The 25,900-nt window shown below is 35.6% G+C and overlaps 2 protein-coding genes across 2 annotated transcripts in view; both read right to left on the bottom strand.

Moving 5' to 3' along the window:
* LOC147069135 (E3 ubiquitin-protein ligase RNF13-like) overlaps positions 1 to 25,900 on the bottom strand; it is a 538,012-nt gene that overhangs the window by 67,356 nt on the left and 444,756 nt on the right. The window lies entirely within an intron of this gene.
* The window catches only part of LOC147069137 (inactive ubiquitin carboxyl-terminal hydrolase MINDY-4B), a 79,603-nt gene that overhangs the window by 4,748 nt on the left and 48,955 nt on the right, over positions 1 to 25,900 (bottom strand). Inside the window, exons 2-9 of the mRNA XM_085951607.1 lie at positions 18,214 to 18,326; positions 16,514 to 16,740; positions 14,633 to 14,798; positions 13,451 to 13,516; positions 8,398 to 8,468; positions 6,711 to 6,858; positions 5,834 to 5,965; positions 2,059 to 2,138 (exon numbers count right to left, since the gene is read on the bottom strand). Of these exons, the coding sequence (XP_085807733.1) occupies positions 2,059 to 2,138; positions 5,834 to 5,965; positions 6,711 to 6,858; positions 8,398 to 8,468; positions 13,451 to 13,516; positions 14,633 to 14,798; positions 16,514 to 16,740; positions 18,214 to 18,326 (1,003 nt within the window). The remainder of the gene's footprint in view (positions 1 to 2,058; positions 2,139 to 5,833; positions 5,966 to 6,710; positions 6,859 to 8,397; positions 8,469 to 13,450; positions 13,517 to 14,632; positions 14,799 to 16,513; positions 16,741 to 18,213; positions 18,327 to 25,900) is intronic.

The raw sequence follows: 25,900 nt of genomic DNA, 5'->3' as shown, positions 1-25,900 counted from the left end.
AAATCCAACATACGTCCATTTAATGTTCTGTTTATTGTTCTATTAGTAACAATAATAATATATTCATTGACATGTTTTTTTTCAAGTAAATGGGTAACGTTTTTAAATCATCTTTACACGAATTAAGAAATAATACCCCCGTCGCCATCACGAAATAAATTGACGTGTTCACAGCTCGACGTTCGCTCTCCGATTGCCAGCGAGTCTAAAATTTCGTCGCATCTATAGTTGAAAATTATTTGCCGTTTCACTGAAGTACCGTCTTAAATCCAAATATCTAACACGAGCTTTACTAGCTATTTATTGGCGAATTTACAATCTGCCTGTAAAGTCGCCCAGTGTAATCATCGAATAAGCTAATAAGCAGGTTGTCAACACTCTACCGAGAAAAGTTGAAAGCCGGTCAACTTTACACGCTACACGCCGGCGTGTGGGCCTACTGCGTCTGCGCAGTAGAGCGCAGTACCAACCTTCCGGTAAAAAAACGAACTACGTTCCGTCAAAATAGTCGCTGGCTTGTAGCTTCTCAGCGAATGGAAAGTTTTGTGTGTAATCATCAAATCGCAGTAGCTGAATCGCTCGCTTTTAAATTAGCCAATAAACAGCTCGTAAAGAAGCTCAATGTAATTGAAGCTCAAGTATTTGAATTAATGAAAAACTGCATGAAGATTTTTTTATTCTTCCTTGCTTCCTAATATCTATAAAAAAATACTAAAATATTAAAATTATTTTGTTTTTGTATATAGGTTTAGCTTTCGTCTCTATAATGAGAAAGTTTTCTTCAGCATCTTTAAATACAAATATTTTTTTCGATAACATCGTTTATTTCCATAGATTAACTGTATCTAATTTTTTTATTAGACCAGGTAAAAATTGACAGCTTACAACACAAAACTATAGCAATGACGCGCCTGTAACTGCAACAGACCTTGAATGCAATTGCAACATTACCGGACTGACAGTGGTAATTTGGGGTTATATTTTGTAACAGAACCGGTAATATTTGACAACTAACAACGCAACAACTATGGTAGTGGCCCGCTCGTAACTGCGTCTGCGCTGAACCCCGTCACTTCACACATCCGCATACACAAATATGAAAGTGTTTGACCACTCATTTTTGCCAAATGATATTTATTTTGAATTTATTGTGCCCCTCAAATAATTGCGCGTTGCAGGGGGGATCAGCCCCCCTGGGCCACTCAGATGATGGTTACTTAAACCCTGATGGCTCAAATTATTAAACATGGAACATGCTTTGCCTACTGATTCTCTTAATCCTGGTTGTCCAAATTCGAAAGAAAATAAAATTAAAATATAATTAATTGCGGGGCGTGGGTTTACACGTCATTCCCGAAGCACCATTCGCGGCCGACTGAACTGTAAAGTCTCTCGCGGCCCGCGCCGCGCTACTTGTGTGAATTTATTTTTCGTTACCGCTGCGCCTGTGCGATTTTTCGTAACGAATCCGCCCGGGAGGTCAAGACAAAAGCATGTTCCATGCTAATAATATAGATTGAATATAAATCTCGCGGAACATAATTGGCCCGCGGGACACACTTTGTGAACCCCTGATCTAATTCATAACTCAATTCAAGTTTCGTGGCCAAATGCAGATATGTTACCGTTAAGTTAGTTTAAATAAAACCGTCGGTTGCTATGTCACCGATTTCGGAGTTGTAACAATGTTAGTGCTCAGCCGTATTGGTTTGGCGGGCACGGCGCGGCGGTGTCTTTTCGAAACTCAAACATAATATAACCGTGTGTAAAATGCTCGTAGACAGTGTATTTTTTGGGGCATAATACACACGGTTATACGTTTAAGTTTCGTAAGACGCCGCCGCGCCGCGCCCGCCAAACCACTACGGCTGAGCACTCAAGCATTCATTGCTTTAGGCCACTTTTGTACTTAAGTATTGAATAAAAAATATAAATAAGTACATACTTATTAAAATTATACTTATTAGAATTTTAATGACGTAAAATTAGTAACATGCTTCTTTTGATAATAAGTAGATAGTTATATTTAAAAAAAATCTGGGTATAAAATTAACCAACCTTCTCTCTGCGTGATAATTTCGTAATAACTCTCTATTCGTATTGAACATCATGCCGTAGTGTCCAGCACAGTCAGTCACCTGAAAAAAAAAATTGTTTGTTTACTACAGAAGAAAATATCTCCGTTCTTCAGAGTATACACAATACAATCGATTGCTACCGATTCGCTAAAACTAAAAATGTGGAAAAATAAGTCTAAAGCATTTAGATTTTCCTTATTTCAAATAGGTAATGCTGTGGATATTTTAATTACCTATTATTGAAAATAACTAGTTGTACGTTATTATTATTAAAATTGATGGCAATACAACCGTTGGCGGGTCTTAACCTCCTTCAAAGTCTTTCTTCATCATGCAGCTCAATTCAGTGTGCACCGACGTTCCCTCTAATTTTTCTATTGTGTGTGTGGATCATCAACACATCTGAGCAGTGACGTAACTAGGGGCCGTCACCCGGTGCGGTAAATTTACAGCCCCCCCCCCCCCACAAACACACACATACAATTTTTCATTAAAACTTATATTTTTTAAGTATTTAGCAATTTAAGTGATTTTATATACTTGATTAATAATAACACTAACGATATTTTTATGGTAAATAAAAAAATAAAGACCTTCGCCATCCGAGAAATGAGTCGAAGAATTGTACATGTGATGGTTCCGTGCATTCGAGCAAAACTAAAATCAATGGCAAAGGAAACTTTCTTTTACAATATTTTTGTTTAAGTACTGTGCGGGGGATGAAAACATGTGTGCGGAAACATTCTGGTAGGTGTGCGCGCGCACACCTTACCGGGAACATTGGTGTGCACCCACCTCGAGGTCAGTCTTCCACTCTGAGATTAGTGAGTTAGTTATTGTTATTATAACCTTGGTTACTCAACGCAACTTGAATCCACGCACGGTAATCTACCGCATCGTTTGCGCAACAGGGATAATTTTATTAGTTTCGCAACTTTTATTGCGCATGCATGTTATAAAAAAATATTCACGTTTCTTTGTAATTGTATAATAATCATTTTAACATCACATCAACATACTTACTATTAATTCTTTACGTGAAATTGCCCGCAGGCGACATATTTTTATTATTAGACCCCACATCCTGAAGCGGGCCCCCAGGCCAGGATCTATGGCGGCCCACTACCTATCATTAAGATTAAGGGCAGTGTGATTTTCTACATTAGTATTTCCCAAATGGTTTCCACGAAAACCCGGGCTTAATGGTATTCCGTGTATTTTTGGCGATTTTTAAATAAATCCAGTTGATTTATTGAGTTGCCAGCACTCAGCATATTATGAACCACTGATCGCGACTTCCTTTTGTGGCACCCACGTAGCATGAAACTCTTCGCCATATTGGATAAAAAGCCATTTTGTAAGTCGAAGTCAGGAAACACAGTTAAAATAATTATAAAATAAAATTTTACGCGTGAATTAGCATTTAATTATATCAATCATCATATTATTATCATATCACACAGTAATATATTTTTGAATTTTAATAATCATTTAAGAAAATAGCGCCGCAAGCGACTTTTTTACTGTAAGAGCAAATTTGTGGTGGGTGTTTTTCTCATTTAACTGGTCGACTTGCCACGCCGGACCCTTTCTAAGCCCTGCCCCTCAGACTAGAGCCCTGCCCCCCAGACTAGAGCCCTGTCAGCCCCCCCTTGTGGGGGCCATGACCATGTGTGTTTATCTCACTTAGCTGGTTGGGACACCACACCGGGTCCCCCTTCAGCCCCAAAAATGATACAAGAGAAAAACACATTACGTCATTTTTATTATATTCTATTGTTTTCTTTTATTTTTTTAACTGTCAATTCATGGTGGAACTGCATTGTAATGTTGTTTTAATTTAATAAAACGCATTTTTTTTTGTTGTACTTATTCCACTTTTAATCAATAAATTAGGACCGGTTTCAACTCCCTCTGAGGCGGACGAAACCGGTCCTAATTTATTGATTAAAAGTGGAATAAGTACTACCAAAAACAATGCGTTTTATTAAATTAAAACAACATTAAATTCTATTGTGCTGTTTTATAATAAAAAATGTAACTAAGTAATTGTAAAATATTTCAATCAATTTTTTTCATAGACAACGATTAATATTCATGTATAATTACAGACCCTTTTTGGAGAAGCTTAATGTTAACACTAATCCTGGTATCTGAAAACGGCGTCGGATTACAAATTTACTAATCTAAAAATCCATGGATTGAAAATTCTGTTCGAGACTTCAATTTTATGGTACCCACTTGGAATTCTATTACATAGATATATTAAATTAGTCATTTTTGTCGAGTTACAAAACATTTAATTTATTATTATTGAAATATTTCGTTGTTAGTTAGTTATTAGCTTGTTTTGAACAATCCAGTATTCCGCCAAAGTTTCTAGAAGTTTCCTGAAAATTTCGCTCGTAATTGAATTGATCTTTTCTTTGAGGAATTAATATCCTGATAATTTTGTGTTCTTGATAAATCCATTCATAAATAATAATAAGGTATTTATCTGTTAGAACTTCTACGTAGAAAATAATTGAGATTTACATTTCTATGGCCACCATCAAGATTGTTATAAGTCTGAAAATCGCGTTTTAACTTTTATCATCTTTTTCAAAGGTTTATTTTATTTTGTATATCCTGAAAAATTCAGATCTGTAGCAAACTTAGGTCTTTCATAATTGCTGTAAATTAATGTCGTATTTACAAAATTTGTATTCATGCAGAAATATTCGAAAAATAGAGTGATATCTCGAAAATCATATACGCTTCACTGACACTTTCGAATGAAAACCTGGTAATGGTTCCTGTCATATTTCATGGGACGTAATTAAATGAAATTTTATAATTATTTAATATAACAATAGGCTAAAACCATTCTAATATGGAAATAAACAACTCAAGCTGTGTCAGTATATTGATCGGCGATAGCTGACAGCAATTAAGAATTCCTTAATATCCATTTCCCGCAGTATCCAATTTTTTCTTTTTTTTCTAGATGCCTTTATGAATACCTCGCATTTACTATCGAGGTTTTTTAAGGACTTTAGCACGCAAACTACTCTACTTGATGCTAGTCAAATGAAAATTGTGCCGGCTGAGAGAATATGCCTTATTGAAAACTATTTTTCTACCCGCATCGGGTATTGCTAATTTGAATTCGGCCAGGGCCTATGAAACCGCCTTGCAAAAACACTGGAAAATTCTTTGTAGCGCAAGGCGGTGGTAATTCTGATGAATATTTTGTCGTATTCATCGGGAACTGAGGACTGCGATTTGTAGCCTAGTTTTTCCCGTGGTAAAAGAAATGTCGCATAGGACTGATATTCTGAGCATATACTTATCCTATCTTATATGACTGCAGTCACTGGATCTGAAAGGCATGAATCATCATTACATGTCACCATTTATTATTTTTATTATATCAATAAGTGTCCAATTATTGCAAACTAAGTAAATAGCAATTAGATTAACCCTAACCTAACCTAACCTAACCTAGTAAAGATATCTCATAAAATTCGCCGCATTTTGTAAGATACGTACAAATGTATTCCACGGTGAAATGTTCAACGAAGAACTCGTCATTTGATAAAATGTTATACAAACTCATGTTTCACGTACTGCGGCGCACGAATAAGTGTCCCCCGATTAACTGCATACGTACAACTTACATGTAACCTTGTCATTGTATTTATAAAATATGGGGACTAAGGTAAAATAACTAAAAAGTGTTAAAAATGTATCTGTCAAAGTAAATGACAACCTACCCAAATAGGAAGAGCAGGAGTCTTCAGTCTGGAGCCTGGAGGCTGCATGTCGGATTCTTTTGAATCTTCAGAACCTTTCCATACCATCAAGCCAATGGTACTGCGAGACAGGACTCCATATTGCGGGAGAGCCTTAAATAATCCATAATAATATACCATTATTTATGGAGTCATTCATATATGACATAATACCTTAAGAAGAAACTGCCTGTTAAAATATGTCGACTATGATGAAAGAGAATAGTGGAAAATGTGCCTCAATACAAAATATACCAAACTCTCTGAAATTAATCTTAAATTTTTCTGAAAATAAAATATTCCGTAAGAACATTACGTATATAATATGTGTAAATAAAAAAAAATGTGACGAAATTTTGACAGGGAGAGGGGGTTTTGAATTTTTCTGAAAAGGTGTCATGATAGGAGAGGAAATCTAAAAATACCGAAATCCGTGTGAAGTAATTTATGGCAGGGCTCGAAATGACCGGAGCGCCATTCCGGTTCGTAAAATCCCCAAAATTATCGCTCCGTCTCGTGAATATTATATAAATTTGACCGTCTCAGCTAGATTTCTCATATGATATAAAAATCTAACACACTTATTTTTATAAAATACACATGCAATTAGATAATTATGTTAATATGTTCGTAAAATTATTGAACGTTCCGGTTCGTAAAATATCCCATTTCGAGCGCTGATTTATGGACTATATTATCAAATACTGTTGGTTTTAAGACCCACTATATTCAGGCTGTGATACGACACTAAGAATGTATGGCTTGGTTAAATTCGAATACTAGGTTAAGATGGGTAACTTACTACTACATACTACTCCATGTATTTGTCGATCAATTCAAAAAGTCTTTTAATACATACATAATGATCTTCATCGCCAACGTAGATGATTCCGTTATGAAGATACGGAGTTGCCCTTCCAGTGAGAAACAGCATCACCAGATTGATAGAGCCTTCCACGTGGGTAGACACCAGATATGTGCTCATCCCGTCAAGGTCTTTCTTTATACTGCAATGAGATAGTTTTAATATTATTGTGCGTATGAATTTATAAAAATTACCACTAAAAGCTTTTCTGTTTTTATTGAATCGACTTGTCAATTTCAGCTAATGTTCTTTCGTGCAAGTGCTCAGTGGCGCACTCAGGATTTAGTATTGGGGGGGCCCAAGGAGAAAGTAAATTAGTCCCACAGGCTCTTTTTCTTCTTCATATACATATTTTTACATATTTTCACAATACACGGCTGCATATTTGTACAATTTCTCCTAGTTTTTACTAAATTGGGGGCATAGTGGCGGTAACCATTTAGCGTGTCATCAGCGACTGGCGGATTGGAAGTGACTAACAGCGACTACAGTTTGCCTAGTATGCTAAAACATTACTCAAATAATATCGGCTGTGCTACCCGCTTGGTCTAGAGCGCTACAATATGTATGCCGAATTCCACAGAAAAAATGTTCTTTTGATTTACACCACCACCGACTGTAATGGGTGTAGTCGTTCTTTTCGCCGAATGTTTATCGTCAATTTTTGATTTTTTTAATAATATTGAGGTTCCAAAATATTTATTGAAAATGGACAAAAAAAAGTATTATTGCATTTAACTTATACACAAACCTACTCAACACAACACAGCCTAATTTCTCGTTTATCGGTCTTTTGTCCATTGCACTCGGTGTAGCTACACCATGGCCCCCACATCCTGAAACGGGCCTTCAGGCTAGGATATTTGGCTGGTCCCCTACCTACCGCTAAGATTAAAGGCAGTGTGAAACACTACATTAACGTTTTTCAAATTGTGTTTTAGTTCAAAGTAAGGGTACTTATAGAGTGAATCATTAGCGATTTTTAATAAATCTACTTTAATAATGGAGTTGTCGAGTATCGACACATAATTATCAGAAAATATATTGCACAATTACATAATTTAAAATGTTCATGGCCATGAAGAATAATAGCGCCTTACTATTAAATCTAATTTATGATGTGTGTTTATCTCACTTATCTGGTCAACCCGACACGCCGGGCCCCCAGGCTATAGCCCTGTCAGCTTTCCCCAGCCATGACCTACACCACTCGGAATTCGGATGGACACCGAGAATTTTTTGAGATTTCCATTAGGGATTGGGTTTCTAAAAAAACCCAACATTAGTGTTTCTAAATTTTTGTGTTAGAAATTAAAATCTAAGAATTTTTTCTAAAATGGGTGCTGGAGAATTACAAATCATTTTTTTTTGCTGTGGTTTTATTTGTCTAGGTGAGTAGTAGTAGTGTGAGGTATAGTTTATTGGCTTTCAATTTCAATGTTTAAAATCATCAGATCATCAGGGCCCCTTGCCCCCCCCCCCCCTTCACCTTCCTGGGTGCGATACTCCAAGTGCTATATAGTACAAGTTACATTTTCGAGAAAATTTTGCCCACTCAACATTCAACAATACTGTCCATTCTACATGAAAACGATAGTCCGTATATTTTTATATGATAATTAACTTGTATGCCCAGACATAAATGTGGGGGGATACGCGGTATAATGTGACAAAATCTCACTTTTGCGGTCCTCTCGACAGTACTGCGGCGTACACCAACAGCAGCGCGCCGGCCCCGGGCTCCTCTTCAAACTGAAAACAAACTTTTCCTTATAGTATAATAATAATAAAAATAAATAACTGGCAGTACGTGACAATATAGTTTCTGATGAAAGCAAGCCCAGGGGCATCAAAGTGTAAACTCAATCTTGCGAAAAGTATAATAATGGATTAACTACAAACTGTGGTCTCTAGAAATGCGGCTCGTAATAATATTATCGTAGTGTACAAGTGGGACCCCGTCCCTGCAACTCCCCTACTAGGGATTGTAATACCGGTATTACAAAAACCTGGATACCGTTATTCATCGATACTGAAATACCGGTTTTTTGAAAACCGGTATTTTTGGTATCAATAAATCATAAAACAACTGAATGACCTGCCAAAAGAGAAATAATAACGAAAAAAATTATTACGTATTTAGGTATTTTGGACGGAAAAGCTTTCGACTTCGGTTTTGGACAAAATTTGACTAATAAAACTATCTTGAATTTCTTTTATTCTGTGCAGAAAAATTAAGAACAATTAGGGTACCGTGAAATAATTGTCTTGTATGTATTTAATGAATACCGGTGTTGATATTTTTATTCGTTTTTGCCTTACCGTTGGCAAAATAAATAATAAAATCGCAATGTTGAAATTTCATTATCTCGAAAAGTAGATGAAAAAACATTGGTACTATGCATCTAGTTCTAGGTCAATGATACTCAACTATTTTTTTCTTCGGGCCAAATACATATATTTGTAGCCGCATCACTTAGTGTGACGAAAAAAATCATGAAACCCCCCCTTTTTATTTTTTACCCATTTTTCATAAGACAGCAAAAAATACTATTGTATCCGTGTTCCGAATAATGTTTACTTGAGATAAAGCCACAACACTGTGACGCGTTCGACTTTGGAGCTGTCAAAGATTTATGTGTTGCCACAAGCAAAGTTATTTGCGCGCGTTCTTGTCTATCAAATATTTGTTTTTTGGGAATAAATCCAGCGTGTGTAATAGCAACACTCTTATACCAGATCTGATGTGGACCATAATGACAATCCTCTTCGGGTGTCACTATCTGTGCGTCGAAGTCGAAACGAATCTCAAGATATACGAAATTTAGAAAGCCAGATTTTTAAAAATCATGGGCCGCACATCAAAGCTTAACGGGCCGCAGGTTGAGTATCGCTGATCTAGGTAGTAGTGGCCGACCAATATGAGATAGATTTGTGCGGTTAATTGAATGACAGATTCTCAGGCCAACCGTCTGCCACGATCCCCACCCTCCCCTTGAGTCGTTCCATGGAGTTTGCTGGAGTCGTGAGAGAAATTAAACAATTATTCTTATTTTTGAGTACGATTATCGAGAACGAACGAAAATATCCGAAATTATTATATTTGTTTAATTAAAATTAAAATAATAAATTAAATACAATTGGGAACCTCTGATGTACTCATACAGGCAATAAATGGATAAGTATCTCTTGTGAGTTTCCTTGTTAAAACTGTAATAGGATTTTCTTGGACAACTTTTTTTAGAAAATATCATTTCACATAATATCATTGTTTACTCACTTACTAGCTTGAGGCAATGCACTATTTAAAAGCAAAAGTAATTTTATTGAAATCGTTTTGCTGCCTGGTATCTTGAGTAAATCATTCATCTTCCCGGAATATTTTACATATATTATTAAGAACCAAATGCATAGTAATACTCGAATGCCTAAGGGGCTTAAAGCAACGTTTAATGTTTGTACACCGCCGAAATCGGTGACTTAGCAACCGACGGGTCTAAAATAACAATGTCTTAGTTAGGCTACTTAACAGTGACCTATCTGCATTTCGCCACAATACTGTCATTAAGACAAATTTTAGATACAGTTAATTTATGGACATAAACGACATGACGCAATAGCAAAAAATTGGTTTCATACAAAGATGTTGAAGAAAACCTTTTCATATAGAGACGAAGGCTAAACATATGAGCGATTCATTAAAGATGAGACGCTAAAGGCTATACCTCAGTTGAGGCATGATCTAAAAAGATCGTGGCTAGGCGATCCGCTGATTGCGGGTCGCAGGTGCAAATGACGCGTGCAGAACGAAATATAATTTGTCATATAAATCCAACAAGCGTCCATGTTCTGTTTATTGTTCTATTAGTAACAATAATAATATATTCATTGACATGCTTTCTTTCTCAAGTAAATGGGTTATGTTTTTAGTCATCTTCACACGATTTAAGAATTAATATCCCCGTCGCCATCACGAAACAAATTGACGTATTCACACCTCGACGTTCGCTCTCCAAATGCCAGCGAGTCCAAAATTTCGTCGCGCCTATAGTTGAAATTCATTTGCCCTTTCACTGAACTATCGTCTTAAGGTGGCGATTCGATATAATTAGCATGTTATTTAAATGTGGTAATTAAAAAGTAATTATATAGTCACAAGTCAATGTGTTGAAGAATGTTACATTCTTTAAAAGTAGATGGAAGCACAAAGAGTGAACTTTGATAGACCCAATCTTAAAAACTTATAAAACAACGTCCACCTAAATTTACCCTCACGTAAGTGGAATATATCAATATCCGAAGCGATTAAAATATGAGATCCAATGTGTTTAATAAATTTGGCTTGAATAATTAAGCAGTAAGCAGTGATTTGTTTTGATAATACAATGCATTTCCACCAAGAATTAACACAATAAAAGAAAATTAATGACATCGTATTCAAGCTGTACCACGAATTCATTAGAATTGCGCATATAACAATAATTTTTTTCTTGTTATTTATTTTTAATACTTACCTAATTTATATTTTTTTGCAAACAATATAGGTACTTACAACGTTTTTAAATTCTGTTGAACCATATAAACTTGACTTGACTAGCTTAAACGATTAAAAAAATTTGTACTTGGCGTAATGTCATATTGATTTCCATAGTAACGCACTTATATATTAATAATTTAGTTGCTTGGACCCCAGACCCCTAGCAACCAATAATGGTGTCGAAATAACTTTTCCTATAAAACAGAATTAACTGAAAATGAATTCAATTCTACTTAAAGATGGCTAAAAGTATTTAAAAAATGCATTGGCATCGTGTTCCGATATATTCTAAAAGTTTCAAATGTCTAGCTAGTCGGGAAGTTAGCTAAAAATCGATTGCAATATTTGTACCGGACAAAGAACCACCGAACAAATAAGAATACGAGCCAAGAAAAACGTTGTAATTACAGATACTATTGGTCAGTATTTAAAAATTAATTAACAACTACCTAAACCAAACCATAATAATTATATAAAAGATAAATCTATAATAAGAATATTTTTTTATCTATTACCTATGGTTTGGATTAGGCAGGGTTTAATTGAATTTTAAAACTAACCAACACCGTCTACAAATTGTATTCTTAGTACAATGGAAATAAATAAGTATAAGTAACTGACAAAATTTTGTGTGCACTATTTATGTCGAATCTCCACAGCCTGCCTCCATTCTTGTGGCAAATGGTGAACATCTTAGATATTTTATAGATAGAAAAATATTTTTTATATATTTTGGCTTGGTTTAGGCAACGGCAACATGAATTAAAAATTATAACATTATTAAAAATCTCATTAACAAATTTATTACAACTGAAATTTAGGTCACCTTGTATAGTTGGGCCCCAATTCTTTGTCAATGCAATGTTTATAATATATTTAACGAAACCAAAAAATATATAGATAGACAAAAAATTAACCTTCTCTCCACGATGCTAATAAATTCCGTTCGTTCCGCTGATGTCACCTTCAATTACCGCACGACCTTGACAATATTACAGCAGGTAAAAAGGAAAATGTAATTTTTTGGCAACATAAATAAGACGTCTAAAAAGTTTTCATTATCATTATTTGCGATATGTTTTAACTATAAAATGATCAAAAAGGCATCAAAATTTAATTATACTTAATCATAATTTGAATATTTTTATACATTATTACAGCCTACAAGAGTCATAATACTATCTTGATCTCACGTTTTATTTTCATATCTTTTTCTCTCAATTGCGCATGTCTCTCTTTGTTGCATATACTTTTAGTTCTCTCTCTGTCTCTTTTGTTTGTAATGAAATTTATGTACATATTTATAATTTATGACAGATTTAGATAAATGAAATCTAACGGATATCTATCAATTATTATGTAAGAGATAATGTTATCGATTTTGAAAATTTTAAGATTTTAATTAGGTACCTACTTGTAATATTGATGGTTCTAGGAATAAGTGAAATATGAAGATGACGAAGTGCATATTAACTAAAATATTTGCTGGTCCGGTTAAAATGTGATATTATAGACACTATACCTAGTAACGGGAGTGTTAAAGACTGAATTTTTATTCTATTCATGGTCAAAACGCTGATCAAAAAGCAAATATTTTTAAATCCCAAAAGATACTACGATAAAAATGTAATTAATAGTACCTATCATAAGTAGGTACCTTTAGATTTCAAACAATTCTGTAAATTTAATACGAATACATTGTACCAATTATAAAATCGTTAGTCATGCCAGTGTTGTGTCGGTAAAAATTACATTACTTCCACTATGCCTTAAAAAAAGTGATGATTCATTTTATTCCCTTTATAAACAAAAAATACTCGACTGGTTGCATCGGCTCGTTAGCTCAATAGGTTAGAGCGCCAAATTAATGCAAACCGGAGGTTGTAGGTTCGAATCCTGCACGAGCCAATTATTTTGGTTTTTTTTTATTAATTAAATATAAAGATAATAATAAAATTATAGTGTTTTTTATTCAGAAAACACAAATATGACATAAATATGTAATAAAACAAATTAAAATTTAGTCGTTTATAAAAATGGACAGATCATTTAGATAGGCATTTGTGTTTGTTGTGATTTATTGACAACAATCTTATAATAATTTATTATGTACATTTTTCTTATGATCGTGATCTTCATATTAATATAATAATATGGATCAGTCTAAATAACAATATTATTAATTTTGGACACTTACCACATACATGTATCGCTTTATAAAGATTTGTAGGTCTTCCAGTTTGGTGAACTCGTAAAGATGCAACTGAAATAAATTTTTAATATTATTTTATTTTACAATAACATTAATTTAACGTTTTTCTTGCTCGACTTAGCTCGCAAAATATGCATCAGGCTTATAGCGTTAAATCTAACATTTTTGACACAGCAAAAAATATCTTTAGGTTATTCACAAAAAGCTATTTTTTACGTCATCTGGAATATGTTTGTAAACAACAGTAATTTGGTAACACTGGTCACGCATAGTTAACTACATAGGTAACTAAAATTTTTATTAAACTGAAGAATTATTTTTATGTAATTATTCGGTCAGTTTACCGTAAGTAAATTCTGTTTTTCAGTACTTAATAGTAATTTATTACAGTCAATGAGTAAATATTTTACTTTCGGTAATTTATTCTCGCCACCAATTTCTCATAATACGAGTAAAAACACCTAGGTGCCCATATTCTGAAAAGTTTTTCATTTCATTCTTGTACAAAATAATTCATCGTCGATTTACCGTCGACCAATCATTATTTTGCAGTCAATTTTTTTGATACACTTTGTCGTTTGAATATATTATTCTGACAATTTATTTATAAATTCTTGTATTACCCAAAAGGATCTTTATATTATAATTAAATTGACCTTAGAAAGGAAAAGGGCATAACCCTACATTTTTTTCAAAATACGTTTAATTGCATAATAACGTTGTGCACGTCTAAATACACGTTGTTTCCTAAGAATGTAAGCTGCAAATTCCGATTTATTATCTAAATTTAGCTAGCATTTTTTTAAAGGACGTGAAAAGTGACTTAACCATCATTTTTGTTGGTTTTTTTTTAATAAGTCAATAATTAATATCAGATGAGGGATATAAAAACCATATTATTAATTATTATGTACTTTTCAAGGTTATGTCTATTTTGTATTTTAACTTTGACCGAAATCCATAACAAAAACGTTTTTTTACGATTACGGCGTTTTTCTTTTCCACAGTCGATATGTAAGCCTTTTAAAAAAACAAATATGAAATCGGTCAATTTATTCACAGTTAATTTCCTGTACTATATCTATAATATTATATTAAGTACCTATGTCATTTGTATTTTGACAATAATTGTTTTGTTAATTATTATGCTTTTACACTATGCCATACCTTCTCAGTTATAGTATCCTGGTAGTATGTATGAGAGTGCTGGATATAAGCAATATCCTGAGGAAGTGCAACCACACTCTTCGTCTGCTCTCCTGATCTCCAGATCACTTCACTGATAGCTGAGCATAGGGCGTCTTTTTGGCGTGTTTCATCAGGTCGAAGAAGCCTATAATTAATAAGCAATAATGTTGGATATGCACTAAAACTATAGTCTTCTTTTTAAACTGTTTTAATGCTCAGTGATATATAAATCAGTAAACATATTATATTATAGAAAAAAAATATATGAGGACTACGCCATTATCGTGAGTAGAAGAGAAATATATGGTATTGACTTTCGTAGTATGAAGTCAAAGAGGATGATGGAGAGATGCACTAAGCAGCCTCTCATCTTGCTGAGAGCGAAGAGGCGACGTTAGACCTAGCTTGGCCAGGTGCTGCGGATGCTAGAAGAGAACCTCAATTTGGCTAGCCTGTTCTTTAAGCCAACCAGATTCCAGCGTCCTGGAAGGCTGCTAAATACTATCTATCTAGTGTATATGGCGGAGTTACGTGATGCTGATATCACCTGGGAGGATGCAAGAATACTGGATAGCGACAGGGATTCTTGAAGGCGCAGCATGGTATCCATATGCTCCAGCTAAGGGGCAGATATGACCGAAGAAGAGGAATACCGTCGAAAATTGGGAAAAGGTTATCCGATTCTCCAACACCAGTAATGCCATTATATAATAGGCCTAACTGTGAACATAAATAACTCAACAATCGTTAGGTATTTAAATATGCCGTGGAGTGACAAGCAGCGCGACGTGGCATGGAAAGTTGCATGTTGGACATAACGTGTAAATATCACAAAAGAAACCAATGGATAAGTAAGCAGATAAGAATAAGCGATGCAATAGAGATCACTTAACAGATGAAATGGCAATGGTGTAGACATGTCATTCGGTGAGTGAACAATCGCTGGTGGTATCCAAGGGGCACTAAACAGCCCACAGGGTGCCCTAAAAACCGCCGAATAGACGAACTCATAAAGTTCGGGGGATGTACGTGGCAGAAAAGAACTAGGGACCAGAAGAGTGAAGGGAGCTAGTGGAGGCATTCATACAGCAGTGGATCACTCGGCTGATTATTATGATTGATCTATGCATTTGTTGAACCTTAGTAGAACTCCATTAAACTTGTTTAAATGACATATCGATTATTTTTTTAATTACGTACTGTGTTATTGATGTTGACAGCTGTTTTGGGTAAAAATCTACTACATTATAAATAAATAATAAATAAAAAAATCTTTTTATTTCTTACAAACGAAAGTATAATATGACAGTTAAATGACTATATCTAATGAATATATCTATTATGTATATATATCTATCTATGGTTGTATTATCTACTTATTTTCTAGTTTATATCGTATTAATTATTATTATTTTTTATATTTTTGTATAATACATATTACATATATTAAGATTTTTTATTTTTGTATATTATAATACTATAAGATAATGTATATAAATTAAGCAATGATATGTAATTAGTTTGTTTGGTTTGTAAGAACCCCTCTTCGGGTAAAGGCCTCCTCCAAAGTGTTAATCTCTGGCCTCTCTGGTTTCTTTCTCCTGCTACTACATTATAACTGAATTAAAACAACGAACGTTTAGTCTCGGTTTGTATAATAGTATGTCAGCAAAAGGGGGTTTATTCTATGAAATCTATCGGTTGTACCCTCTGTGCACAGCAGCCGCGCAGTGAGAGTGTGAGGTTTTAATTATTTCAAAAAATTATTAACGGATTACTATTTGGTTTATGATTATTGATAGGTTACCATAGTTATGCATAACGTCACGCTTAAAATAGGCAAATACATCAGAGACTTACACGTCTGTAATCAAAAACTTCCCCTGGTCATCCCGGGGTCTGTCTTCAAACAGCAGATACTTGAGGGCGTGTGCCCCAACAGCTGCAAGAGTCCCACGTGTAGCATTCCTTGGTGCGTTCAACCCAAACGCTAGTGGAAGAGACGGTGGACGGAGGCTCAGAGAAGTCCGGAGCCATTCGCCTCTGGGTGGACAAGCTGCTGACCCGAAGACGACTTGACGTAGTTCCTAGAAGAAAAAGAATTTGACTTCGAACAAAATCATTTACAGGTCCAACAACATTTTTTTTCTATGGATGATTATAAGAGAAGTATATTACATTTGGAATGGGTGTGGCAAGGTTTGCATTCAGCCAATTTAGAGTCGCATAAAAATCAAAGCTGTATTCTACGAGGACCAAATGATATTTGTTCAACGTGTATGTGCTGCCAGTACTCCTGTGTGTCTATAAGACAAGCCTCAAAGGTTTCGACTTTCGATCTTTGAGACTCGATATCTTCTTCTGATCTACGCGCTGAAGGTCTCATTATGGTGGGAGGCATGAGATGGGCCAAGGCCAGCGGCGCGACCTTGAACTTGCCCCAATGCTGGGTCGTGACGTAAGTAATATTAAATTTTGTTTTTATTTTGAGGTGACTCTTTCAAGTAAATTCTTGACTGAACATGGTGGTTTTGCTGACAGGCTCTTTGAGCTTGGTTTTGTTACCCATTCAACATGTCCATGTGGTGAAGAAATACGGTATACAAACCACATTCTCTGGGAATATCCTTAAATGTGTACGGAAAGGGAAGAGCTGTTCAAGTCGAACCAGCCAGCTGTTGGCCCCATCGGCCCGTTCACAAAGACGGACGCCACAAAGGCCAATTATGTTGCAATTTAAAAAAAAATCGGCGTCATTTTGCCTGGTTTGGGTCGAAATCCCGAATGGCCGAAATCCCGAAAGACTAAATCCCGAAAGCCAAAATCCCGAATACCGAAATCCCGAACGCTGAAATCCCGAATGGCCGAAATCCCGAATGGCCGGAATCCCGAAGGTCGAAATCCCGAAAAATAAAAAAATATAAACATTAATAATTGCGTGTAGAACAAATGGATTTTGTCTCTCTTGCAAAATTTGCGCAATTATTGATGTTTATTTTTTTTATTTTTATATTTCCATAAAAAATGGGCTTTTGTCTTTCTTGGAAAAATTGTGCAATTTAAGATTGCGCAATTACCTAATGGTGATTGTATTTTTTATTTTTCGGGATTTCGGCCTTCGGGATTCCGGCCATTCGGAATTTCAGCGTTTGAGATTCCGGCCTTCGGGATTTCGTCCGGCACCCCATACTGCCAACGTAAAGATCTCTTCACTTGGATTGTTCGGCAGTTTTGTATTAGCTTTTATAACTTACAACAATTTAAAATATTGCCTCTTCGTGCTTATTTCCCGCATGCGTATCATATAGTCATGTGAATTCAGTCAAAGCACATTCATGGCGACATCAGTCTTGGGTAACTGCTTCTGAGACATTCCCAGTCATAAAAAATGATGCTTTACGGATGTGGTTTGGTGGGGCCATTTTCTTCAATGACTCTTTCAACAATTTATTATTCTTATTATCCCACAACGCTAGTGCACGTAATATAGATTAATACGGTCATTTCACAAAGTTTCCAATGAAGGACCTTGGAACAGCTCAAAAATTTTTTATACTTACAATCGCTTCGTCTTCAGTGATAGGCTGTCCACCTGCGACTGGAGCACGAGCCCCTGGTGGACCCTTACTTCCTCTGGCATAAAGAATCTTTTCTGAAAACAAAATAAAATAAACTTTAAGGGGCTATTAGACTAAAGATAGTACTGTAAGTTATGAGTACCTACATCATGGCCCCCTACAAGGGAGAGGGGTTGATGGGGGGTTTCTTTCAATAATGCTAGAGGTAGAGTATCTGCTATGACAAGATGAAACACGCAAAGAGCACATTACGTAATAGTATCAACCCACAAAATCACGTGACTTAACTGCGTCAGTACATACCAGTAGCGAAGGGTGGAGGTAGGCTGTTAAAATCCGATGTACATCATCATCAGCCGGGATCAATTCACTGCTGAATGAAGGCCTCCCCAAGCTTCTTCCAACTCTCTCGGTCCTGTGTCTTTCGCTGCCACGTATTTCCGCCGAACTTTACGAGTTCGTCAATCCAGCGGGTTTTAGGGTGACCCTGTGGCCATTTCGGCCACTGGATGACGGTATTTGTACAGCGGCCGTCTTTTTGGCCAGCAATGTGCCCCGCCCATCTCCATTTCAACTGTTTGGCAATGTCTATTACATTGCGTAATCCTGTCTGCTTCTTAACCCATTCGTTTCTCTTACGGTCCTTTCGCGTGATGCCCAACATACACCTCTCCATGCCTCGCTGTGCGACTCTTAGCTTTTGGACATCTCTCGTGTTGAGGGTCCACGTCTCGCAGCTATACGTGAGCACGGGTAGCACACATTGGTTGAACACCAACCGATATACATAGTGCACATTAAACTTTGTTAGTAATACGTATTTGTTTTTATTGAACTAAGACTACAATTTACAGATGGTGTTGGCTATTTTTAAAAATCAATTGAGCCCTGTCTAACCAAACCATAAGAGTTTTGGTATACATACTTTGGGCGATACGACAGAATTGTGCACACGTTTTTATTCATACTTATTTGTTTTCGTTGGATTGAGAATATATATATATTACACATATTGTTAGTTATTTTTTTTAAATTCATTAAGCCCTGCTTAACCCAAACTATAATAGATAGATAAAAAATATTATTCTATCAATGAAATATTCAAAGTTATGTTAAATTTAATTTTAGATATTTTCTGGATAGTCTATTATGACAATTATTTATTATGGCTTAGTTTCGCAGGGTTTAATTTAATATTAAAAACTAACCAACACTGTCTGACAATTGCAGTCTTATTTCAATAAAAACAAATACGTATGACTGACAAAGTTTAGTGTGCACTATTTATAGCTGATCTTAACAGCCTATCTCCACCCTTCTCCATTGGCGCATACAGAACTGTGACGTCGAAGAGTTGATATAGAAGTTGGTCTATATCAGCTATTATATCAAAAACCGCAACTATTTCAACAGTTTCTACATAGTTACATATAAATAACCAATCCACTCGAACACTGATCCTATATTAAAAAAACAAACATTGCTACATGTAGCAACGTTTATCCCCAAATAAAAAAGAGCTGTATAACAATTCTACTCACAGATAAAAATGCATCCAGTAAAACAAATTTCTGTCATCAATTCCCTAAACGAGGACTTTTAATCCCAAAAAAGTTTTCTCCGTAACGCTCCGAGAGTTTTACCTTTTCCGGGACGGTAGCGGCGACCGAAAAACTGCACGGATATAACTTTCGTGTGTAACGATGCATTTAACCGACTGAAATATCCGTTTAAAAACACGCCCTCTCCCTCCTCTTTCCTTTCACTATGTTATACTACCCGGCAGTGTCGAGAGAGAGAGGACCACCCCCGTGCCCCACCGCCCTTTTCGCAAAGTGAAACTTTCCAGACTCGTAAAAAACAGATTAGATGAATACCCCTGTGCCTGTCTTACCCCACCACCCCCTATAGTCGTGCACAGCCAGTTTTCTCTATTTTCACGGGACTTGACGGAACATCCTGTAGGGTGGAGTTTTAATAATATATATATATATATATATATTACTGGATCTCTTTTTATCAGACAGGTAAATTACGTTTCAATATTAGCTTTAGTTTTCTTTATCAATTCATTTGCAATTTTCTCAACGGATTTATTTTACACTGTAAAAATTATTTTCTTTGGCAAATTTTATCAGCTAATATTTTATTCTCAGTAAGTCAATAATTATTACAATTTCTTTTGTTCTTTAAGCTAATATTCCAGCTCTCAATAATTTAGAATTACCATAGTTATTGAATAAACTTAATAATTATTAAAATACAGTCGAACTTGGTTATTAGGAGGAAGATGGGACCGACTGATTTTTCTCGTTATAAGCGTTACTCGTTGTATCAGGGAATAGGTATTTTTAAATGAGGGGTCACATAACACAAAAAGTCGAAAATAAAAAATTTTAAAACCATCGTAAAAATTCCCGAAACAAGCAAGGCATTCATAAACTACAAAAGAAGTTGTTTATTGTAATGAACGCTAGTACCAAGGTACCTACCGACTTCACAAACCTTGGATTTTTCAACCATATGCGTGGATACTTTTTTATTATTGTCAGCGAAACACCAATAAGGTAGGTACTTAGACACTTTACTAGTGTCATAAACGTAATCCGACCCCGGCGGCATCCTGTCCGGTCGGATTGTATTGCTAAGGGTCGAAATGTTTTTAAACAATCGACACATTAACAGTTTTAAGAAAAATTTTGACGATATTTTTAGCTCGGTATATCCGATGAGTTGCCCGTTATCACAGTGAATAAATATAATGTATGGAGAAAATCATAAACTAAAATGTCAACGAACGTTTCCTCATTACATCCGAGATCTCGCTATATCCGTGATCGTAATAACCGAGTTCGACTTAAAATATTATATGTATGTAGCAATCATACCACTCAGCATTACATGGGTGACACATTTTAAAATGTATGTTTTGTTGTCAGAACAAAACAATAAAGCGAAAATGATTGTTAGCATTTCCTAAGTCATAACTAGATCAATAGGATTTGTTAATTGCGATAATATCTCTTGTAATATGGACTGCATTTGTATAAATCGGAAGGACAATCCATAAATCCTCACTGGCTCTCATCGAGTTCGTCACGCGACGCACTACTATCGGCACTCGACATAGTCAACCGACGTTCCACTCGAGTTTAGTCTCTCAGTAAAATGTTAAATTTAAATCGAATTTAAATATACACCATTGAATTTGACACTTTGACAATTTTTTTTTATCGACCACGTCTGATCCTAATAATAAGATCATATGGGCCTCCACACGGTGGAGGTTTGTATTAACAGAATTTGTTTTTACGAGAAATGGATGGCAGCCACTTGCTCAACCTATTAGGTCCACACTCAAATTGAAAAACAATATGTGTACTTGACAGACCCAGGATTCGAACCCGGGACTCACGACATTATAGGGCGACGCTTAAGCCACGCAGCCATCTTGGATGTTTGTGGGTGGGCAACATCTGCACATAATATTCATGTATGTAAATAACTAATTGAAAGTAGGTATAATGAAACATCGTAGTAAAAGTATGAAGATGTAAATAAACATTGAATGCGAATTCACTTGTAGCTAACTTCACCATTAGTCCGTTGTTTACTTCAATTTCATACATTTAAGTCTCATCTTTATTTATTTTTTTAGAGCGTGTTCAGGAAAAATTTCTTCGTCATCTCTATTTTAAAGTTTATAATTATTTTCCTTTTGACACCTTCTCAAACGAGTCTTTTCCGACTAACTTTCTTCAAGGCATGCTCGCCTTTCACTCTCTCGTAGGTCACTTCTGCTCTTAAAGCATTTTTCCCTGCTCTCACGTGGTATCATTTTCAATCCCGATATTCTAGAAAATTTTAATTGTTACGCACCCGTCAATTACATGCGTGGTCGCAGCCATGACCTATTTTGGGTGAAAGCTGTTTCCTCATGTCAGGCTCACCAGGCACCAATAGCGAGGGCTGTGCAATTGTTCAATGCACTCCCTAGAGATGTAGATATTTCTGAGGATCCATTATATATTCTGTTTTTTTTAATTCTATTTTATTGTTTAATTTGTAATTTTTGAATCATTGTTGTTTTTTTAATTTTATTTCTTTTGTATAAAAATATTTTTGCTTTCTTTTATTCCTCCACTTTGTTTTTTCTGATTTTCCGAACTGATTACTTGTAATTTTTATTCTAAATGTCATGTTGTGAACGTCCTGAATTAATAATTTGTTATGTACTCAACGTATCTTTTTCAAATAAATAAATTTATGAAGATTTTTTTTAATATCTTTGATTTTAATAATGTTTTTCTTTCACATTCCTTGACTCCATCCTTGTGAGGCCGGTGAGCAGCATCTGGCCCCCAGCAAGTTGCGGGTAGGTATAAAGTTCCTGGAGTAGCAGTGGGCAGACCACACGATAATGTATTTCGCATCGCAATGTGCACATACTTTGAATCGCATCGGAGAACGGGATATGTTAAAGAGATAACGTAATAATACATTTGTACCTGAGCAGGTAACCCTTGGGATTTTTTTAAATGTAGTTCGTTTTACTTTTAGATGAAAATTTAAAATAAATAAAGATCCAAGCATCGAATTCATTAAATTTATTTGAAGAAAGCGCATTCCAAATAATTTATTTATAATAAAATAGTATCCAGAGCAGTAGCAATTAATAAACATATATCATAACTATTAATTAAATTATTAATACTATCGACCGAAGGTACTTGATGGAATTTGAATTTAAATTCTAATGGATTCAAGCTCTGTACTATTCCATTTAAGTCTTTTTTGCGACCCGGGTTTCGCCTTTCAGCATCTTCAGGCGTCGTGTACACTCACCAAAGGTAAAGACACTCTGACAACGAACTCTCTTTACTCTAGCTTATATAATAAATCAATACAATAAAGTAGGTAAAAACTCCATTACCTACCTATCAAGTCAAATGTTATAAAATCTCAATATTAATAAATTACATTACAATATTAATTAAATTACTTTTGTCGTATTCAATGCTGAATATACCTAATCTTAAGTACATAATTTACTTTATTTAATACATAAATTACCTATTAAAAACTTAAAACATGTAAGATACCGTAAATACTAGATTTTATTCGCATAAGACATTAGTCATAATGAATATTATCGACAGGTTGCATGACAACTCGTCTCGCGTTGGTTTTAACATCAACGCGGAGAAAACCAACGCTGTGTGCAATAGCACTTGTCCTGGTCCAGATTTCCCTTTGATTAGCGATGGGCCAGCGACGTCCCGTGGGGGTAGGCAGATTGAGCGTCGCTTGGGGGCGGCAGTTACTTGAGGGGCGGCAAATCGAGGATAATCATTTGGTATATATAGAAATAGCTCGTTGAAGCGGACAATACGTCTCATGACGCTTGAGGCGGCGTGGAAGACCTGGCAGCGACGGTGGGATGAATCAACCAAGGGCCGGCACACACATATGTTTTTTTCCAAATATTAAATGGCGATTGGAGATAACCAAATATCTGACTCCTGACCATCACACCAGTCAATTTGTGACTGGACACGGTGGGTTCACTGGCAAGCTCTTTGAGCTTGGACTTGTAAGCCGTCCGACATGTCCATGCGGAGGGGAGATTCAGGATGCCAACTACATCCTCTGGAAATGTCTTAGAATGTGCTCCGAACGGGAGGAGATGCTCAGGTCGGTCCAACCAGCTGTTGGGCCCATCGGGCCGTCCGACTTGGTTGCTACTAAGGCCAATTATCTTGCATTTAAAAAAATTGCGGCGTCTTACTGCGGGCGTGAAGATCTCTTCACATAATTTTTGCTGTCCGTATGATTAGCTTCATTATTTTGTTTTATATACACTAGAATCATTTTTATTTTCGTAATTTCCCTGTGCTCTTCTCTCCCCGGCACTTTGCATTAGAAAGTAACTTTAAACCCAGTCAGAGCTCACTCTGAGCGTAGCAACCTTAGTCCTGGGTATCTCCTCCTAGGGCATTCCCGGCCTAAAACTTAACTAGATTTAAATTTAAAACTTAACTAGAACTAGACTTTCACATCGCCAATGTAGGGCCACGTGATACGCCCGATTAAGACCGGGTCTGGTGCGTGGTGGGTTTTGGTGAATAGTGTGTGTGCGGTGGTACGGCTTTAGGAGTATCGAGGAGATAAGAGAACACACCACGCTGCGGTTGAAGAGGTGACGTTGGTCCTGGCTCGGCCACGTGCTGCAGATGCCAGAAGAGAACTCCGGCTAGCGATAGGATTCCGGCTACTTACCGACAACTTTATTACCTATTCAAGAATACAATTACGGATATTGACATCTGACAGGTGTTGGATGAAAAAGTCCGTTTTGGTGAAATGTGGAAAAAAAACAACAAAAAACAGAAAATTAGAAAAGTCACAGTTTTATTTACAACGTTAATTATTGAGTCCCAATTATAGGATATTATGCCGGTAAAAAAGGTGTCGACGTTTTCAAACGAAACGGTAGAAGCGTACTTTTTAAACCAGTCACAGGTATTAGTACTCGCAGTTTGCGAATTGGAGAAGTAATTCCCTTTAATTTAAAAGTCGTGATAGAACAGGCCACCGCTTTTTTTAATGCTGTCGGAATTGGTTTAGCATTCGTTTGGCGATTCCAGGTGAGGTGCAGTAAATAAATTAATATATTACCTGGAATTAAAAATATTATTACGTTGAAGTTAATAGCTCCACCAAACTACCCCGGAGTATCACGGGAGATCAGTGGCGAAGGGGTGAAATAGGCTGTTAAGATCCGACATAAATAGTGCACACTAAACTTTGTCTGTCATACCTATTTTTATAATTGAACGAAGTCTACAAAATGCTGATAGTTTTTAAAATTCAATTAAACCCTACCTAAACAAAATTATAACAGCTTAGATAGGTATGCTATGGACGATCCGACAACAATAGTGCAAACTTTTTCAGTCATACTTATTTATTTTTGTTGAATTTAGTAGGTATACAAATTACAGGTGGAGTTGGTTAGTTTTTTAGTCAGAAATTATAATTGTTTTCATTGAACTAAGAGCGGAATGCAGAAACATTTGTCATAACTAAAATTTCCTTAGCAGAAAACACTATGCAGAAACACTGTCCTTAGTTAAGATCATTTTTATTGAAAAAAATTCCATATTTAAAAATCCTCGTTAGGTAAATTATTTTATAATCGTTGAACGATGACAAAAATATGACAACTGCATTTTATAAATGCAATAACTATAAATACATATTAATATTTAATTATAATACTCTTATGTTTCCGTTATAATTCATTATACGTGATTCCACAGGCACCACAAGTTTTTTTTTAACATGGTAACACTAGCATCAAGTGTCATTCTTCATCTGGTATTTTGTATTTCTGCGGGCTGGCGTATAAAAGTAAAATAATATTCTGCAAGTACATGCCAAACGAATTAACACTATCAATATCCATATTGAGATACATTGTCAAATGAATTTGAGTGTATGGACTGTGTTATAGACATGCGAATTTATTTTGACAGCAGCTGTCAGTGGTAAATGGTAATACAGAAGGGGGCGTGTTCATAACAAAAGTAGTCTATGGTTAAGGATTCCTTAACTCTATACTCAGGATTGTCTATAGTTAAGTCATCCTTTTCGGCGACTTATCCTT

This window comes from Rhyacophila brunnea, unplaced genomic scaffold (genome assembly GCF_057557595.1).
Source record: "Rhyacophila brunnea isolate RB1 unplaced genomic scaffold, BYU_Rbru_1.0 scaffold_24, whole genome shotgun sequence".
Lineage (NCBI taxonomy): Eukaryota > Metazoa > Arthropoda > Insecta > Trichoptera > Rhyacophilidae > Rhyacophila > Rhyacophila brunnea.
Note: the sequence above shows the minus strand (reverse complement) of the source record. Positions and strands in the feature narration are given on the sequence as shown.